Below are 14929 nucleotides of genomic sequence, written 5' to 3'. Positions count from 1 at the left end.
GAGAAGAGAAGAGAAGAGAAGAGAAGAGAAGAGAAGAGAAGAGAAGAGAAGAGAAGGATTACCACATGCTCTTGCAAGTATTCAAGTCTCATCGACGACATTTTGCTCTGAATGGTGTTAAATGTGTTAAATAAAATCTGGGATGCTAAGCGTCTTACGAGGAAAATGTCGCGTGGGAGTTTTAAGAATGTATGATTGTCGAAAGCTTTGTTTTCTTTGTCCCGCGCATTTAACATAGATGTCGGCCGTGCGGCCAGCTTGAAGCACCACCGTACAAAGCGTGCCGCCTCACAGACGAGATGGTGTCTTGTACTTCTTCATATACTTTGAGTACGTCATAAACTACATCGCCACCTAGTCGGCCAGTAACACGCAAATTGGTATTTGTATCAGTGAAAAAAGAATTGGTCAGATTGTTCTCGCTTTACGCGAAAGAAGGTCATTGTTGGTCCCCCTTCTTGCAGAATAAACCAGGCACTTTGTTATCCAATGCCCGTGCTCATTAGTAATGAGCACTTGTAGTTTGCTTTGGATCTCGATGTCCCTTGTGCGATTTAATCGACATCGCCACCTTGTTCCTTACACTTTATAGTCCCGAGAAGCAGCCAGGAATTAAATTGCCCCAAAAATTGGATATCGGCTCCATCGCCATTATCAGGAAATAGTACAACCTGTTGTGACTCGCGAGGCGTGATTACCAAATCATCTTCACGGACTGGAATGCTCACAGCCTCGAGATAATCCGTGAACATGATATTGTTAATATTAATCTCACTTTTTATCGTTGTGAACGAACGTCGACAAAGAAAGAGCTTGTTAATCTAGCTCTTCTACTCAAATTGCGATTCCAGACACGATCATGCAGATAAGCGGACTGGATCAAAGCTCATTTAAGCAAGGCAAATGATCGTCATAGCCTTATGCGCTTTCGCTTAAGCGTTGATTTCTCAATTGCTGTGGTGCAGTCTCGAAATCACGTTCATTGAGCACAATCTGCATCGCTGCCTTCTATGTTTGGAAGTTCGTACCGCTGAATGTGTTGGTGCAACAGGAAGGAAGGGTACGGTGCAAAGGCAAATTAAAATAAAAGGAAGAGACTGAGGACTTGGGCTTGTTGTCAGATGAATAGACAAATTGAACAGTAGATGACCGAACGAAATATGAGTTAAGAGACTCTTTATACACAAAACAAGTTGCTGCTTCTAAGGTTGTTGCTAAATATCCAGCGTCTACTCATACTATATTCTACTCTTAATATTCTTCTGCGATGTTATTGCTATGGGAAGAATCTAATAGACAAATATCTCGGGTCCTTTCTTATTAGTCTTGTCGAGCTTTTTGACCCGGCAGTAAAGAACATAATCGTTATTCTACGTCCATGAATTGAGTGCCCTCAGAGTTAGGATGATTTCTAATCACCGTGTTCATGATGTCCGTACAGGCGCGGTTCGCACCGAGCCCTATCGCGTGCACCCAGCTTTCGAAGAAACATTACATGCGACGCATGTAATGTACCTATCCGCACTGTTTGGTTGGGTTGCAGATATTGGGGGGTCCATGAGTGCACTGAAGATGATGAAACACGAGATTAAATAAAAATGATCTCTTGGCTGCGGTACCCGCAAATGTTAGACCGGCAAGGATTGTTGTATACTCGCCCTGCGTGTCCTCGCTTGTTTCGATTGACATTTACGGATAGTTTGGTTCCACTCAACAGCCCCCATTTAGAAAGATGTCAAGTCCCAGTAGGCACAAGGCGGTCTACTATGATAGAAGTAAGTTCTATCGTACCTTGTAAATCGTGAGTTCAACGGGAAATATTTACAAGTCTCAAACAGTCATCGGCTTATAATCTAGATTTGTTGGCGGTTGACATCAAAGTACCGGGCTTTGTAAATTTAAACTAACCTTTTGTGGATTTCAGTTGGTCGTACAAGATACGCACACCGTACTACCGTCAATATTAAATATTATCATATAAAGGCACTAAGAATGCCAAGCACGGGGACGTTGTCGACACATCTCGACACGAGTCACTTAGTAAAATGTCGAAGAGGAGACGTCTTGACCAGCCATGAAAAAAATAGTCTGATATCGGTAAGTCAGTAGCCCAAGAATGACCAAAAAAGCTCCAACTCTCAGTGGCAAGCGATATTTAATGATAAAAGTATCATTTTTATACAGTTAGTGTTACCGATACAAAATTATGTAGCCCACACAACATGTGTTTGGGGAACTAGCTCATTACAAAAAATGAGCGTTTTTTTACCTTTTCCACATCCATGATTCATGGTGTTAGATGCACACATGCCTAAGATAAGATCGTATCTCTAATTCAGACTAGAGACGAGACGACTTCCACGCTGTCAAAATCCTCAAAGCTCACAGAAGGCTGAAAAACATCCTCAGCACTTTAATTAGCGTCGATCGCAAAACGCATGGAAACTACTTTCGTACGTGGCCACAACAATACCTATGTGTACTTCTCATTTTTTTCTTCGTGCATTTTAAGTAATTAGCACAACAATCGTGGGCTTCCACAGCTTCACAAAGCTCAGGACGTTACTTTTCATCGCCGAGACTCATGACCTGTGAGCCCTATGTAACTTCAAGACAGATTCTGTTTTCAGAGAAGAGATCCCCCGGCAGAAGTTTTTTTCGACAAGCCTCTTACTTTCAGTGAGAGAGGCGGTAGGAGCAGGATGACAGAGTTTGATATGTTTGCCGATGTCATCATCAAGGCACGCTTGTGAGTGCTCACTTCCAGTAACTCTACCTGCCGTCGCGGCTTTGAATGAAGCTTTGTAGTAAATGCAATATTACCGCTTCTTCGAAAAGAGTAAGGAAGTCTTGGTGCGAGCCGCAAATGTTCGGAGACCCCATGAAGAGGGTAAGTATTGCCGCCTACGGGCGCGGTTCGGCCGCCTCATGGCGAGAAGCGTTCTCAACGACTGGACGTGGTATCTTCGCGCTCGCCAATTTATAAAGGAAGACAAGAAATTGGTGCGCGCTCGGTAGACCTGGTTAAGAAGTGCGAACACTCACAAAATATGTCGCTTCAACACATCACAAATTCGAAATGGCTCTTTTACGGAGGTACTGAAAGTAAGTGCTCGGCTTTTCGGCGTGGAGATCGCTAGTGCGATGCTGTAACGAGATTTCATGTACCCTGGTATGATGGGGTGGGTCACACAAGATGGTGTAACCATACAAGGGTGTGGGTTACACAAGACGGTGTGACTATACCCAAACAAGAAGTCAGTGCGTGGCTGACTGCCAGTGACTATGCATTTTAGTAAGGTTTTACTATGTTAAATTATTAAAACCTATAGATTTAGACATAGGCGGCTTTGCCGCAAATAAAATCGAGAAATACAGCTGACGTTTTGAGCTGAAGAGTTTATTTGCCTTGTTTAAGGTTGTGGCTACTTTGGAAGTAAGCGGATTGCGATCCGCCACACTCGTACTGGTTCTAGGAATAGAACAAAGTTCACCGACCTACGCTTAACTTCCTCTAAGCGAAAGAGCTACGGTAGCCCCGCTGCAAATGCGCTGTCGCTCAATCTCGAGTATGGCGAATTCATGGTCATCTTGACTCATCCAACGGAAATTTTAGGTACACGCCCTAAAACGTCTGAACGCATGACATTATCCGCCTGTAGCTGAAAGCTATCAGTACTCTCACCGACGTCCTGTTTGGGCGCTCCTGGAGCTGTCTCACCAGCGGATTTATATATTTGATGTACATTTCCCCTTTCTGGCCCTTGGGTCGCCACTACTCTGCTTCGCTGGGGGGCAACTATGGAAAAGGATCTCTTGTTGCCCCCGATACAGATAGGTAAACAACTCGAGCACCGAATCTATAGTCGGTTGCCGAATTGACGACATGTGTTTCCAAGTGTGACGCAATTGCCGTTTCCTTTGGCTCAAGAATCGTCGTTCACGAACGAAGAAGATGGGTTTGTGCGTTTTTCCCAGGAGCGGAACCGAGAGCCTCTTAGGTCGAGTTTGCTTTTCTATCTCGAGAGTGACATTAATTTAGGATTAATTCTATGTTTTACTCAATGTATCTCTTGTACTATTTTATATAATGCAAATATGCGCATCGCACCACGTGACCGACGGACCATTCCTAAGTGAAGCTCCATCGAGTAATGTAGTTCGCGTTTACACAATAGTTCAGGACGTGCTAGATAAGATGTTGCAATGGACAGCAGTTTTGTGTTAAATCGAGATTTGAGCACGTCAGTTCACAGCTAGCGTCTGGGTTGCATTTAGTCAGCTGTTTTTCAGATCGTTGATGCATGGGTGCATTATTCTATATGGCGTACATGTAAGGCTACAGAAATTGCTGGTAATTTTATCTTTCGAATAAATTATAGTTTTATAATCTTAGAATTACATACCAAACTATTTATAGTTTCAAGAACATTTTAATAGTCTCCACAATGAGTTTTTCGTACTGACAGAGAAATTGCATGTCAGCACAAGCATTCTACGAGCGTTGAAAAACTCGGCATCGTTTATAGTGTCGCTCTAAATTAAGGGACTGCATGTTGCGATTGCGCACCTTTTATCGCCAACACAGGTACTTTTAAATCTGACAGGTTATAAGCTGTAATAATTACACATGTACAGATTATTATAAATCTGACAGATTATAAGCTGTAATGATTACACATGTATAGATTATAAGCTGTAATAATTACCTTGTACTATTGTTAGCAGCTACCTCCAATTTACACCAAACTCAACGTTATCACCGGTCGCGAGTAGATTGAGCAAAAGAGTATTGCTGTTGCTGGCTGTCTTCATCATTATGGACTAGTGAGATAACGAAATTAATCAAGATATAACATTTTAGATATTCTTCATGTGTCTGCAATTGAGATCTAAGTTTTTTACTCGTGTTCAATCTCAGTCGTTTAAGATTTTAGATCTTTGTTTCCTGGCTATCAGATACCACTCCGTAATCCCTTTATTCTGTTTGTTTCGTTTTTTGGATGTAAGTATGGCGTTATGTTTGTCACCACACTCGCAATCGAACTGAGCTCTTTGGTTGGGTGCTTGAAAATCATATCTAATCTAATATTACGCACAGTTCCATACACCTTCACGAAATAACTTATTACTTCTCTAAAAACGGTGACAGAAAATATAGATATAATAGGCTGAGAATGTTGGCAATTTTGCTCTAGTTTTCAAGTGATATTGATATTCAAGTTCTGGCACTTTGCTGATGACAAATGTTCCAAATTCACAATCTGAGAATCAGTAGGTTTGTGGATGTTGAATCTTTCACTTGTCGGTAAGGATTTTAGCTCGTAATAATTATCTACTTGAATAACCAATGATCATCTTTTTGTTAATTTCTCCAAAGTAAACCTATGTTTTAGTAGGTTTGTGGATGTTGAATCTTTCACTTGTCGGTAAGGATTTTAACTCGTAATAATTATCTACTTGAATAACCAATGATCATACCTTTTGTTAATTTTTCCTAAGTAAACTTATGTTTTATATCAGTAGAAAAAACATTGTGACACCATGTCACAAACTGTTGATGAATATCAGCTCTATTAATTAGAGCCGGATCTTATCAGATTACAGATCTTACTCACTACTATTTACGTTTTTTTTGGTGCTCATCAAAATTAACTTGATGGGTATGTTTTCATACATCCGAGACAAGTTCTGGTAGAGTTTTCGTTTTCAGGCATCGTTAATAATGTATACACTGATTATATACATATTGCTTAGTATGGCAGTATATTTGTCGCACGGAGGACCGAAGAATGAGGCAGTGATTTGATATCTCCATCGCGCTGCACCAAAATTGTGGCTGGGGTGACCTCGTGCTCTACAGTACGCAAAAACCTGCGCGGTTCAGTTAAAAAGTTGACAAATCTCAGTAATTTGCAATCTAAATTGGGCTTGGTTAATGCCTGCAAACAGCATCGTGAGACAGACGAATCGGACAATGGACACGCTTCTCGCAATCTGGTCCGTGTGCCGACACTAATAACTGGCTGTTTGTCATGCATAGTGTCCATTTTGTAAGAGCCGATAGCATTTTGGCTCGACAGGGTCGGAAGATGGCGACTGACGTCACAAAATCGTCGCTTATTCTCCCTATTGAAAACTTCGTGTGTTCATGTAACTCACACAGTTGTCGTGTGTCGTCCAGACGCTGAAAATTTTTTGCAGTCAGGCAGGTCAAGTGTAAGCTCTTTTGTTTTGTGTGTGGCTTTGATATCTGAATTGCTCTGGTCGCAAGCATCAAGACGAAACATGTGCGCAACACCATGAGCAACTACGTGAGCTTACTGTATGTCTAAATTTGACTGCTCAGCCTAAGTAGCATCCTCCGCATTACTGGCGCCAAAGCAGTGTCAATTACATACTAAGGACGTCCCTTACAATGCTACTATTTTCATAAGCTACGATTATACGTAGGGCTCCAGCTGCGACCCTAGAAGTTACTACCGTTGCTAGCGGCTGACATCTGGGTAAACAAATCGGCTGACAACGCTCTTTGCGCCTCACTCAGAAACCCGTCTTTGGCAAAGACAACTTTACGCTATATGTGCTGTTACATAGCCTGTGATAAAGTAATGCGTGGCACGCTATCGCTTCTTGTCGGACCTCAAACCATGACATGCAATAGTCATAAGACAGTGCAAGGTGCTGTTGAGCATATTGTCCGGATCCATCACGAGCGTTGCATAAGCGTCCAGAGAGAATAGACGCTTTGCGCCGCTTCAAATGCACAGGCTTTTTTCTGCTCGAGTTACGTACGCAGTGTATAATTGTGAGGCCGGCACATGTCTCTGGTATCTCTTTTTCTTCTCTCTGGCTAAAGAAAAAATCTGCTAAGAACCACCTCCACCACACCTCAACACGCCACAGTAGCCGCACCACCACCACATCAGCTTTAATACCCTTGTCATGGCGTTTGCCTCCTCCGCGGTCGAGACCTTGCGACCCATGAGGCCCGTGTCACCCGTGACAGCCACAGCTCCGAAGCGTCGCCCCGCAAGTGCCAACCCCAGCTCTGTCAAAGACCGCACTGTAGTCGTATTCGACTGGGACGATACATTGTGTCCTAGCTCTTGGCTACATGCGCAGAATTTACTACCCAAGTACCGTGGCCACAATATTAACATTACATCTGAGCAACGCGAAGTCCTCGCACTTGTGGGCGAACACGTGGCATGTCTGCTACAGAAGGCTGTGGCCTATGGTCCCATATTTATCGTTACTGCAGCCGAGCATGGATGGGTCGAAATGTCAGCTGCACTATACTTACCCTCCGTTCAGAGTGTATTAGCCCTCGACGATGTGCATATTGTATCCGCGCGCAGTTGGTACGAGCAGAATTTTGGTGTTGGTGGAGATTCGGCCACTTGGAAGCAAGAAGTGATGCAACTAATTGCACTTAAGTGCTTTGCATCTCAAAATACAACACGGACATATAGGCAATCTACAACGTACTTTAACTTTGTCTCTATCGGCGACTCAATGGCTGAACGCGATGCGTGTTTCGCCGCTGTGCAGAATGTATGTCACACGTTTGCGAAAACGCTGAAATTTGTCGAACATCCAAATGCAGAAGAAGTGTTGCAACAAGTGAAACTTACGCATGATTCGTTTGAACAAATGTGCCGATGGGAGACGTCCTTGGATCTGCGACTGTCTCGCGAACAGTTAGTTGAACTGCGAGGGGCGGCTTTTTAGGCGAGAGGACCACATCCGCATAGTTTACCGAATTAAAGTTAGGTCTGTCCATTAGGGACGTACATATTTTCTTAGAACTAATATGCACGGCAGGGCTTTTTTATTAGATGAAACAAGGTATCGTAAAAATGTAAAATAGCTTCGTCTCGTCAGCTAATATCGCACTGTGTTTTTGTGCAAGAAATAATGAGTGGAAAGCAAATAGAAGCTTAGCGCGAAAGATTTCGTATGCCAGTAGCAAATTCAAGGTGGAAGTGGGTTCAGTTTTTCCGTAGAGAAATACTACGAAGAATTGCGAAGTTTAACGAGCAAGAAAAATTTGTCACATCTTTTCGATGTCGATACACATTAAGTTACAACGAGTGATCGCTTACAGCAGAAGGATGACCCACGAAGAAACCGCCTCTACGGCACGCACGAATGAAGCAGTGTTACGTTGCTCGCTCATATCGCTCAACTCGAAAAATGTCATTTTTAGATTTCCATGGGCTACAAGAATTCGAGCTGCGGAAGCACTTGAATAAAACCCATTGCCTTGGGCAAAGTCATTATTACCTTGCACATCATCTTCCATGCCCAGGACTTCACTATCCAGCTTTTCCAAACCGAAAAAGATAGTGTGATCACACTTTACTAAAAAAAATCAACTTCGCTGATACAGCATCAGGCAAGTCGTGATCGGAAGGGAAGCAATAAAAGATCGTAATTTATTGCTTTAGTCTAATCGTCAACGTTACCATTTCAAGTTTGACTCACATTTCGGCACAAGTATGCACCGCGCCAATGGTACATTTGCTGTACGACTGCCTTCTTCCAAGCGAAACACCAGAACAACTATTTTTAACATGTCACTCATGACATAAAACTTTGCAGGTACAAAAGTTTACTTTAAATTGATTTCACTCAATTCTATATTGTCTCCCCTGCTGCTATCGCTTTCTGACTCCAACTGAATCGTGACATTTGTCGTCGAACCAGGATCGGTATGAATAAATTGCTTATCAGCATTATCATCTTCAAGGGGAATATACTGGCTTCTCCACCGTTTCACCATCTTAACCATCACAACAATGCCAACGGAAATGTTTGCAAGCACTGATGCCGCCAAAAGCATCATGGTAAAAATACTCATTTCACGCGAGTCGTGCCTTTCCGTTATTCCATCAGATATCACATCGGCAGAATCAGAGTCCTTTAATTTATTCGATTGAGAAATATTGAAGTGATCTTCAAGATTTGCGATGAACTTATAAATCACTGAGAAATTGGGTGTTCCAACCCCGGAGACTGCATCCCAGCCAGCAGCAGCACTAAACGAATCGTTACACGGAGTATGACCCCCACGCGGCGCGGCGTTATTACCGATGATGATATCGTTAAACGCATCGGGATGGGTCTCGGCAAGGTAGTAGAATAGTGGATTTAGAAATCCAAGTGGACTCTTGCCAGCATTCAACCGCAAGTCGTTCCATAGGGTCACCATGGCACCCAGCACTGGGGTGGATGCAGACGTTCCCGACACTGACGCGAGACGACCCTTTAGATAAATGAGAAAGTTTGCACCTAAGGCTGCTACATCCGGATAGGCCCGACCACTAGCGTTGAAAAACCCTGGAGCAGTAGGTATATCCCGTGATTTCAAGTATCTTTCAACAGCAGTGCGCTGGTATTCTGGGAGTGCATAAACATTCGAAAATCCGCCACCAGCAGTGATAATTCCACCCAACTCAGCACTGCATATGACCTCCTCTTTCGTGAGAAAAAACATTTGTGCAACTTCTGGAATGTACGGAAGGATCATCGTAGCGCCAACCGTGGTAATGTATGGACTCGAAGACGGCCACTGTGGTCCACTTTGCTTGCACATGTCCTCCACTGGCTCTTTATGAAGCTCCGGCCGTAATCCAGTGACACCGTCGTCTCCACTCGCAACGAGAACAGTAATTCCACGTAGGCCCATTTTAATAAGCAAAGTATCTAACGTACGAGCGTACCCTGCTGAGACGTCAAAAATAAGTTCTTCATCATCCGAGTAACTAATTGACACAACAAGAGGAGGGTCTTCCATTTCAAGCACATCCTGTACATACTCGACAAATGGCTCATCTTCTGACGAAAATGGATTGCTACCGTTCATGTTCCACACATACGTCTTAGCATTGCGAGCAACACCAGTAATGTACTGCAGATCTAACGATGCTTCAGTGCTTGCCAACTCCGGGCGATTGATTCGAGTTCCCTTTTCGATTATCCTTGGTGAGCCCTCATTCGGCAAGAACTGGGAGAAAAATTTGACCAAGTCAGCAGGATCGTATGCTTCATCATAAAATGATGGCACACTTTGCGAATTACTTGCGTTCGTGACCACGAGGTTGTCTGAGATACCATATCTCTGTCGAATCACTGCCAAAGTACCGCCAGCAACAACGTTTGGAGATGTTGCCATTGACAAGGCGGCCCCACGAGCTCGCAGTCTCAATGGATGTGTATTTACATTTACAAACGAAACAAAATCATGTAGATGCTCCGGTACTGACACATCTGTTGCTGCTCGCATCAGTCTCCGCCGTGCCTGCGCGGGAATAGAATCAGGCTGTGCCTCGTAGTTATAGATATGTGTACGCAGTAGACGCTCAACGTGCTTGACCTTCATAGGAACTTTATACAAATTTGACGTAGCAGAAAAAGTCCCGATGTTGCCATCCAGAGTGTATTTTCCTACCCACCGATGCACAGCATCAAGAGCACCATCAGCTGGCTGCGAAAGCTTATCTACGTGCTCTCGTGTAAGATATTGGCCGTATGCAATGTGCCTGCAGTCTCTCACCGTCAAAAGAGTTCGGACATTTAGTTAAGCTATCAAAGACGTACGTTGGGTCGGACACGCGGTAAAGCTCTTGCTCAAGCTTGCCAAAGTCGGCTGGGATGAGTCCGATAACAAGCGGCATCACTTGCTCTGGATCAGCGCGACTCAATCGTTCATATCGGTCGCTTGAAAAGCCATTAAAATGAGACGGGGAATTGTTCGATCTGACAGTCGTACAGAACGCAAGAAACCACAGCGCCGGCGCCAGGGTGAGCACCATTTGAAGAGAGTGCAGAGGCAAAACCGACAATCGTGAACCTTGCAAAAGGTGATACATTTTACTACAAACAGATAACTGAAGATAGTACATTGCTGATTTGCAAGAAGTGGTACACACACTAGCTGTTGCTAATGGGGGCGAAATACACAGAAGTGAAACACCTTTAAATGGTACACTAAAATGAATCAAGATAGAAGATGATTTTATGCACAAACAGGACTAGTTTTGCAGAAGTTAGTATGACGGTTAGTTACAGCTTAGAAATATTTAATTGCCCGGATAGTTTATACATACGCCTCACTTAATTTTGTACTAGGCCAGGGAAAGTGTATGAAGGAGAAGACTTTGTGCGAAAGAAATTCACTTAAAACAGAAAATTTCATCAAAATAGGCATGCTTCGTGCATTAGTGTTGATCTCGTATACTGTACAGCAGACTGTTCGGCACTCAAGTATCTATCTACCTTGCAACCCACACAATAGTATGATCACACCATCTTGTGTGTCCTACACCCTTAATACCAGGGCTCTTGAAACCCAGTTACAAGGTCGGCCTGCATAGCTGTTAACAGCACAATCGTTATTGACTGGCGCTTACTTGGTGATGATGCCGCGCATCGATGAGACGAGACTAGACAGCGATGTACGGTCCCGCCGCACCATGTGATGCACTGTTATAGTTTAATGAAGCAAAGTGTTCCTGGGATTGATGAGCTATGTCCCTATTACAGTACCTGCCAGCTAAAAAGTAAAAAGAGTGGTGATCGGTTATACCGGTGTTGCTGTAGTTGTCGAGCCGTTTTCGCTACGGTTAGCCTCAAAAAGCTGTTCGTTGATAAGCTTCGCTATCAAGGCGTGCCGATGACCATAATCTCGGATAGAGCTTCGCATTTCAGAGCAAAATTTTGCCAAATTTTTGTTGAGATGCTTGCCATCAGCCCCTTTACTCCTATGCGTCCATGACGCCACCACGAATTGGCTTCGGTTTTGAGTGGATAGCCCCTCAATAGGGTTCGACTTGCTGAAATTATCCCGGCTACACTTTGGAATGTGAACACTTTATATCTACAAGACTGAGCGGGATGCGCCAAGTACGCAAGGCTTTGGCTAAAATCCAGAATGAGCAAATCAACATGCACATCTAGAACACACGAAGTACACATGATTTTGTCGTGGGTAAACAAGCTTTATTATGCGCTGTTCGTCTTCGCGCCTGTGTTCTTTATAAGGTCGATTTGCGACCTCGCTGCATTGAGCCGATTATATTTTTAGCTAGAAAGGAATAAATAACACATTTATATTTGAAGAGGTTGAAAACCATTCCATTCTTACTAATTTTGCACCGTCATTTCGCTCTTACGATCCTGTTTGAATCATAAGGTTGAGGTCAAAGTAATTTCTTAACCATCGTCTGGGGTACGCTAATTGAGTAGAGCTAATTTCTACTCTAAAGTAAGGAAGTGAGCCGCTTGTGATCCCTCAAATCAATTCTCACGACTTGGCTCAGAAGGCACATCAAAAAATGATTCAGGTCAATGTTGACCACATATCGCACAGCGTCGACGCGCCGCAAGGAAGAGAAAGCTCCCGGGATCCAGCTGCAAAACTTATAAGCTTGTCGATCAGATGTTGATGCTTTGAAATTCAGTCGAGAAATGTGATTGATATAAATCTACGCTATTATAGTGATAATAAGCAGTCTATTTTAGAGTGAATGGTACGTGATGTGTATAGTTTTAAGAATGTCGAACGAAATTGATACGTTCATTAATTCAGATCAACTCATAATCTGAGCAGAGCGGTGGGGCAAGTCATCATCCGAAGAAAAGAGCTTGAAGCCAAACTTTGAAAAGATTATGCGGGTGTCGTTGCTCTAACAACACAACGTCCCCTGTCTTTATCTCCCCTGAAGAAAAAAATTGGTCGTCCAAGCAACGCTTTTCCTATGGCGAGTGGGACTCCGCCTTGTTTCAAATCGGCGACTTGCTCGTAACTGTACCGGCAAGTTAGCTATCGATATCACAGATAAGAAGCGATAACAAGGTTTGTCTCGACGTCAACATCCTGCAAGTGTCAAGAGACATCTGGTAGATGTCTGCTACATTGAAAAATACTTGTTGACGCACACATCAGTCACAGCGACATTCAGCATTGCCTCTCACAGATATATCCTGTCGTGATATGGCTCTACAAGCTTGTCGAGCTTATTGAGATCGGTCCGCTTTAACACCTTTTTGAGGGGTGTCTTCTCGCTCCTCGCTTCGAGGAAAAAGCACGGTGCGTCAAGCTCATATGATAATGAGCGAGTGAATGTTGTGGAGGCTTAAACCCGATAGAGGCCTTGATCAGTCATCAATCAAAAATTTGTTTAGTTTTGTGAAGAAGAAGCAGGTGGTGTGTTGGGCTCGATGTATCACTAAAGAGAGCGCTTTGCCAACAAGACTAGCATAACGTCGGTTGCAAGACTGCACCATTCTAGGCGGCTTGTCAAGCAACGTGCTCGAATATGCAGCAGGTAGAGGAACATCCGGCACGGGCGAATTTGACACTAGGTTTGAGATTAGGGCCGACTAAATCTCGTAGTACGATGATCGCTTTCTAGTTCACACTGGGATTTGGTCATATAACGCTCTGGAACAATGATTGACTACTACCAGATTGAATTGCGACCTAATATTTGATGCCTAGAATAATTTGTGCCCTTGATAAATTGTGACAAAAATGGTCTATTTACGCTACGACGTGTGACCCGGAATGTCTGTGACACGTGGTCCATTTTGGTAATGGTGGCTGTAGCAAAATATGTTTTTTATTACGAACGTACACTTTCTCATATTGAACCTCGGAATTTAAGCAAAGCTCAATGGTACCAACCTTGTTTAGTAGAAGGAAAAAACCGAAGTGAATATATTTAGGTCCTTAGTTCGCTACTCTGTGCTACCTCTAAGCCTGTCTTTCTAGATTCTTCTAGAAGATTCTATAAGCATCCTGATTTAACTAGACCAATGAATGCCAATCATTATGTAATTACTTACTGTGGCGTGCTCATAAATATGGTGACGTCATCTGCCTGTTCAACATGCATTCAGCGGTACAATCTCAACACTCCCACTCACCGCTAATGCTGCGTGTGCTTTGTCGCTGACTTGACCTTGATTCCGGAGGCTTCGCGCAGATAATTTAGCATCTCGGTACCAAGTGCCTTCGTCAGCATATCCGCTAGCTGAATCTTCGTATCACTATAGTCGATCTTCAACGGTCCTCCTTGCACGTTCTCGCGAATGAAGTGGTGCTTGATGTCCACATGCTACGTCCCAGCGTGGTATCCGGCATTATTAGCTAACGCACCTTGGTTATATTCCCAAACCTGTGTTCCTTCAACTTGCTCGCGTCTCATGTCTCTTAGCATTGCCCACGTCCAAAGAACTTCCTGCCTGCAAGGGCTGAGAGCCATATTCTCAGCTCCCGCTGAACTTAGCGCAACCGTTCGCTGAGATTTCGACTTGGATACCACTGGTGCGCTCGCAATCATGACCATAACTCCTGAAACCGAACGTCTGTCATCGGTGTTGCTGCCCCAATCTGCATCCGAGTATGTCTTAACCACAACGCTCCCACGTCCTCGGTTAACGATCCTGATTTGACTCGTAGTCTTCAGGTACCTTACCACTCGAATTGCTGCGCTTCAATGTTGTAGTCCCAGGTTCTTCGTAAATCGTGATAGCTGTGTTACCACGTACGCAATATCCGGTCGAGTACATGTCGTTATGTACAGCAAGCATCCAACCAAAGAGCGATAAGGCTTGGATCGCATTGCCGACCATTCCTCTTCCGTTGTTGGCGACTGCTTTAATGACAGCTTCAACCCTGATGCGCATGGGTTATCCGCGCTCTTGGCATCTTGTTGACCGAATCTCTTGACCACGTCGCCGATGTATCGAGTCTGCTTGATCATAAAAGTTCCAGCTGACCTGTCGTCATCGATTTCCAACTCCTTCATCTTAAAAGCATCCTTGAGTACGTCCTTGACTTGATTTAGTTCTTCGCTGGTTCTTGCTACGATAATCATGTCATCCACATATAGTCCAACACAGACAAACCCTTTATTCA

The 14929-nt window shown here is 43.8% G+C and overlaps 3 protein-coding genes across 3 annotated transcripts; 2 read left to right on the top strand and 1 right to left on the bottom strand.

The window, feature by feature from the left end:
* Nucleotides 1-6945: 6945 nt before the first annotated feature.
* Nucleotides 6946-7734, top strand: PHALS_06083 (protein kinase; the record flags this gene model as incomplete). Its single annotated transcript, XM_024723435.1, has 1 exon — nucleotides 6946-7734. The coding sequence occupies one exon, from the start codon at nucleotides 6946-6948 to the stop codon at nucleotides 7732-7734; it is 789 nt and encodes a 262-aa protein (XP_024574412.1).
* Nucleotides 7735-7982: 248 nt separating this feature from the next.
* On the top strand, nucleotides 7983-8618 carry PHALS_15139 (uncharacterized protein). The gene has a single exon (XM_036407351.1). It carries the CDS (start codon nucleotides 8070-8072, stop codon nucleotides 8256-8258), a length of 189 nt encoding a protein of 62 aa, XP_036263060.1. The 5' UTR covers nucleotides 7983-8069; the 3' UTR covers nucleotides 8259-8618.
* On the bottom strand, nucleotides 8618-10820 carry PHALS_06082 (tripeptidyl peptidase a; the record flags this gene model as incomplete). Its single annotated transcript, XM_024723433.1, has 2 exons — nucleotides 8618-10547; nucleotides 10606-10820. The coding sequence occupies 2 exons, from the start codon at nucleotides 10818-10820 to the stop codon at nucleotides 8618-8620; spliced, it is 2145 nt and encodes a 714-aa protein (XP_024574410.1).
* Between the last annotated feature and the right edge of the window lie 4109 nt (nucleotides 10821-14929).

Source organism: Plasmopara halstedii (assembly GCF_900000015.1).
Source record: "Plasmopara halstedii genome assembly, contig: Scaffold_292, whole genome shotgun sequence".
Lineage (NCBI taxonomy): Eukaryota > Oomycota > Peronosporomycetes > Peronosporales > Peronosporaceae > Plasmopara > Plasmopara halstedii.
Note: the sequence above shows the minus strand (reverse complement) of the source record. Positions and strands in the feature narration are given on the sequence as shown.

What these genes read in the sequence shown, in the direction of transcription:
- PHALS_15139 (XM_036407351.1), top strand. Translation starts at nt 8,070, where the DNA reads ATGTCGATACACATTAAGTTACAACGAGTGATCGCTTACAGCAGAAGG.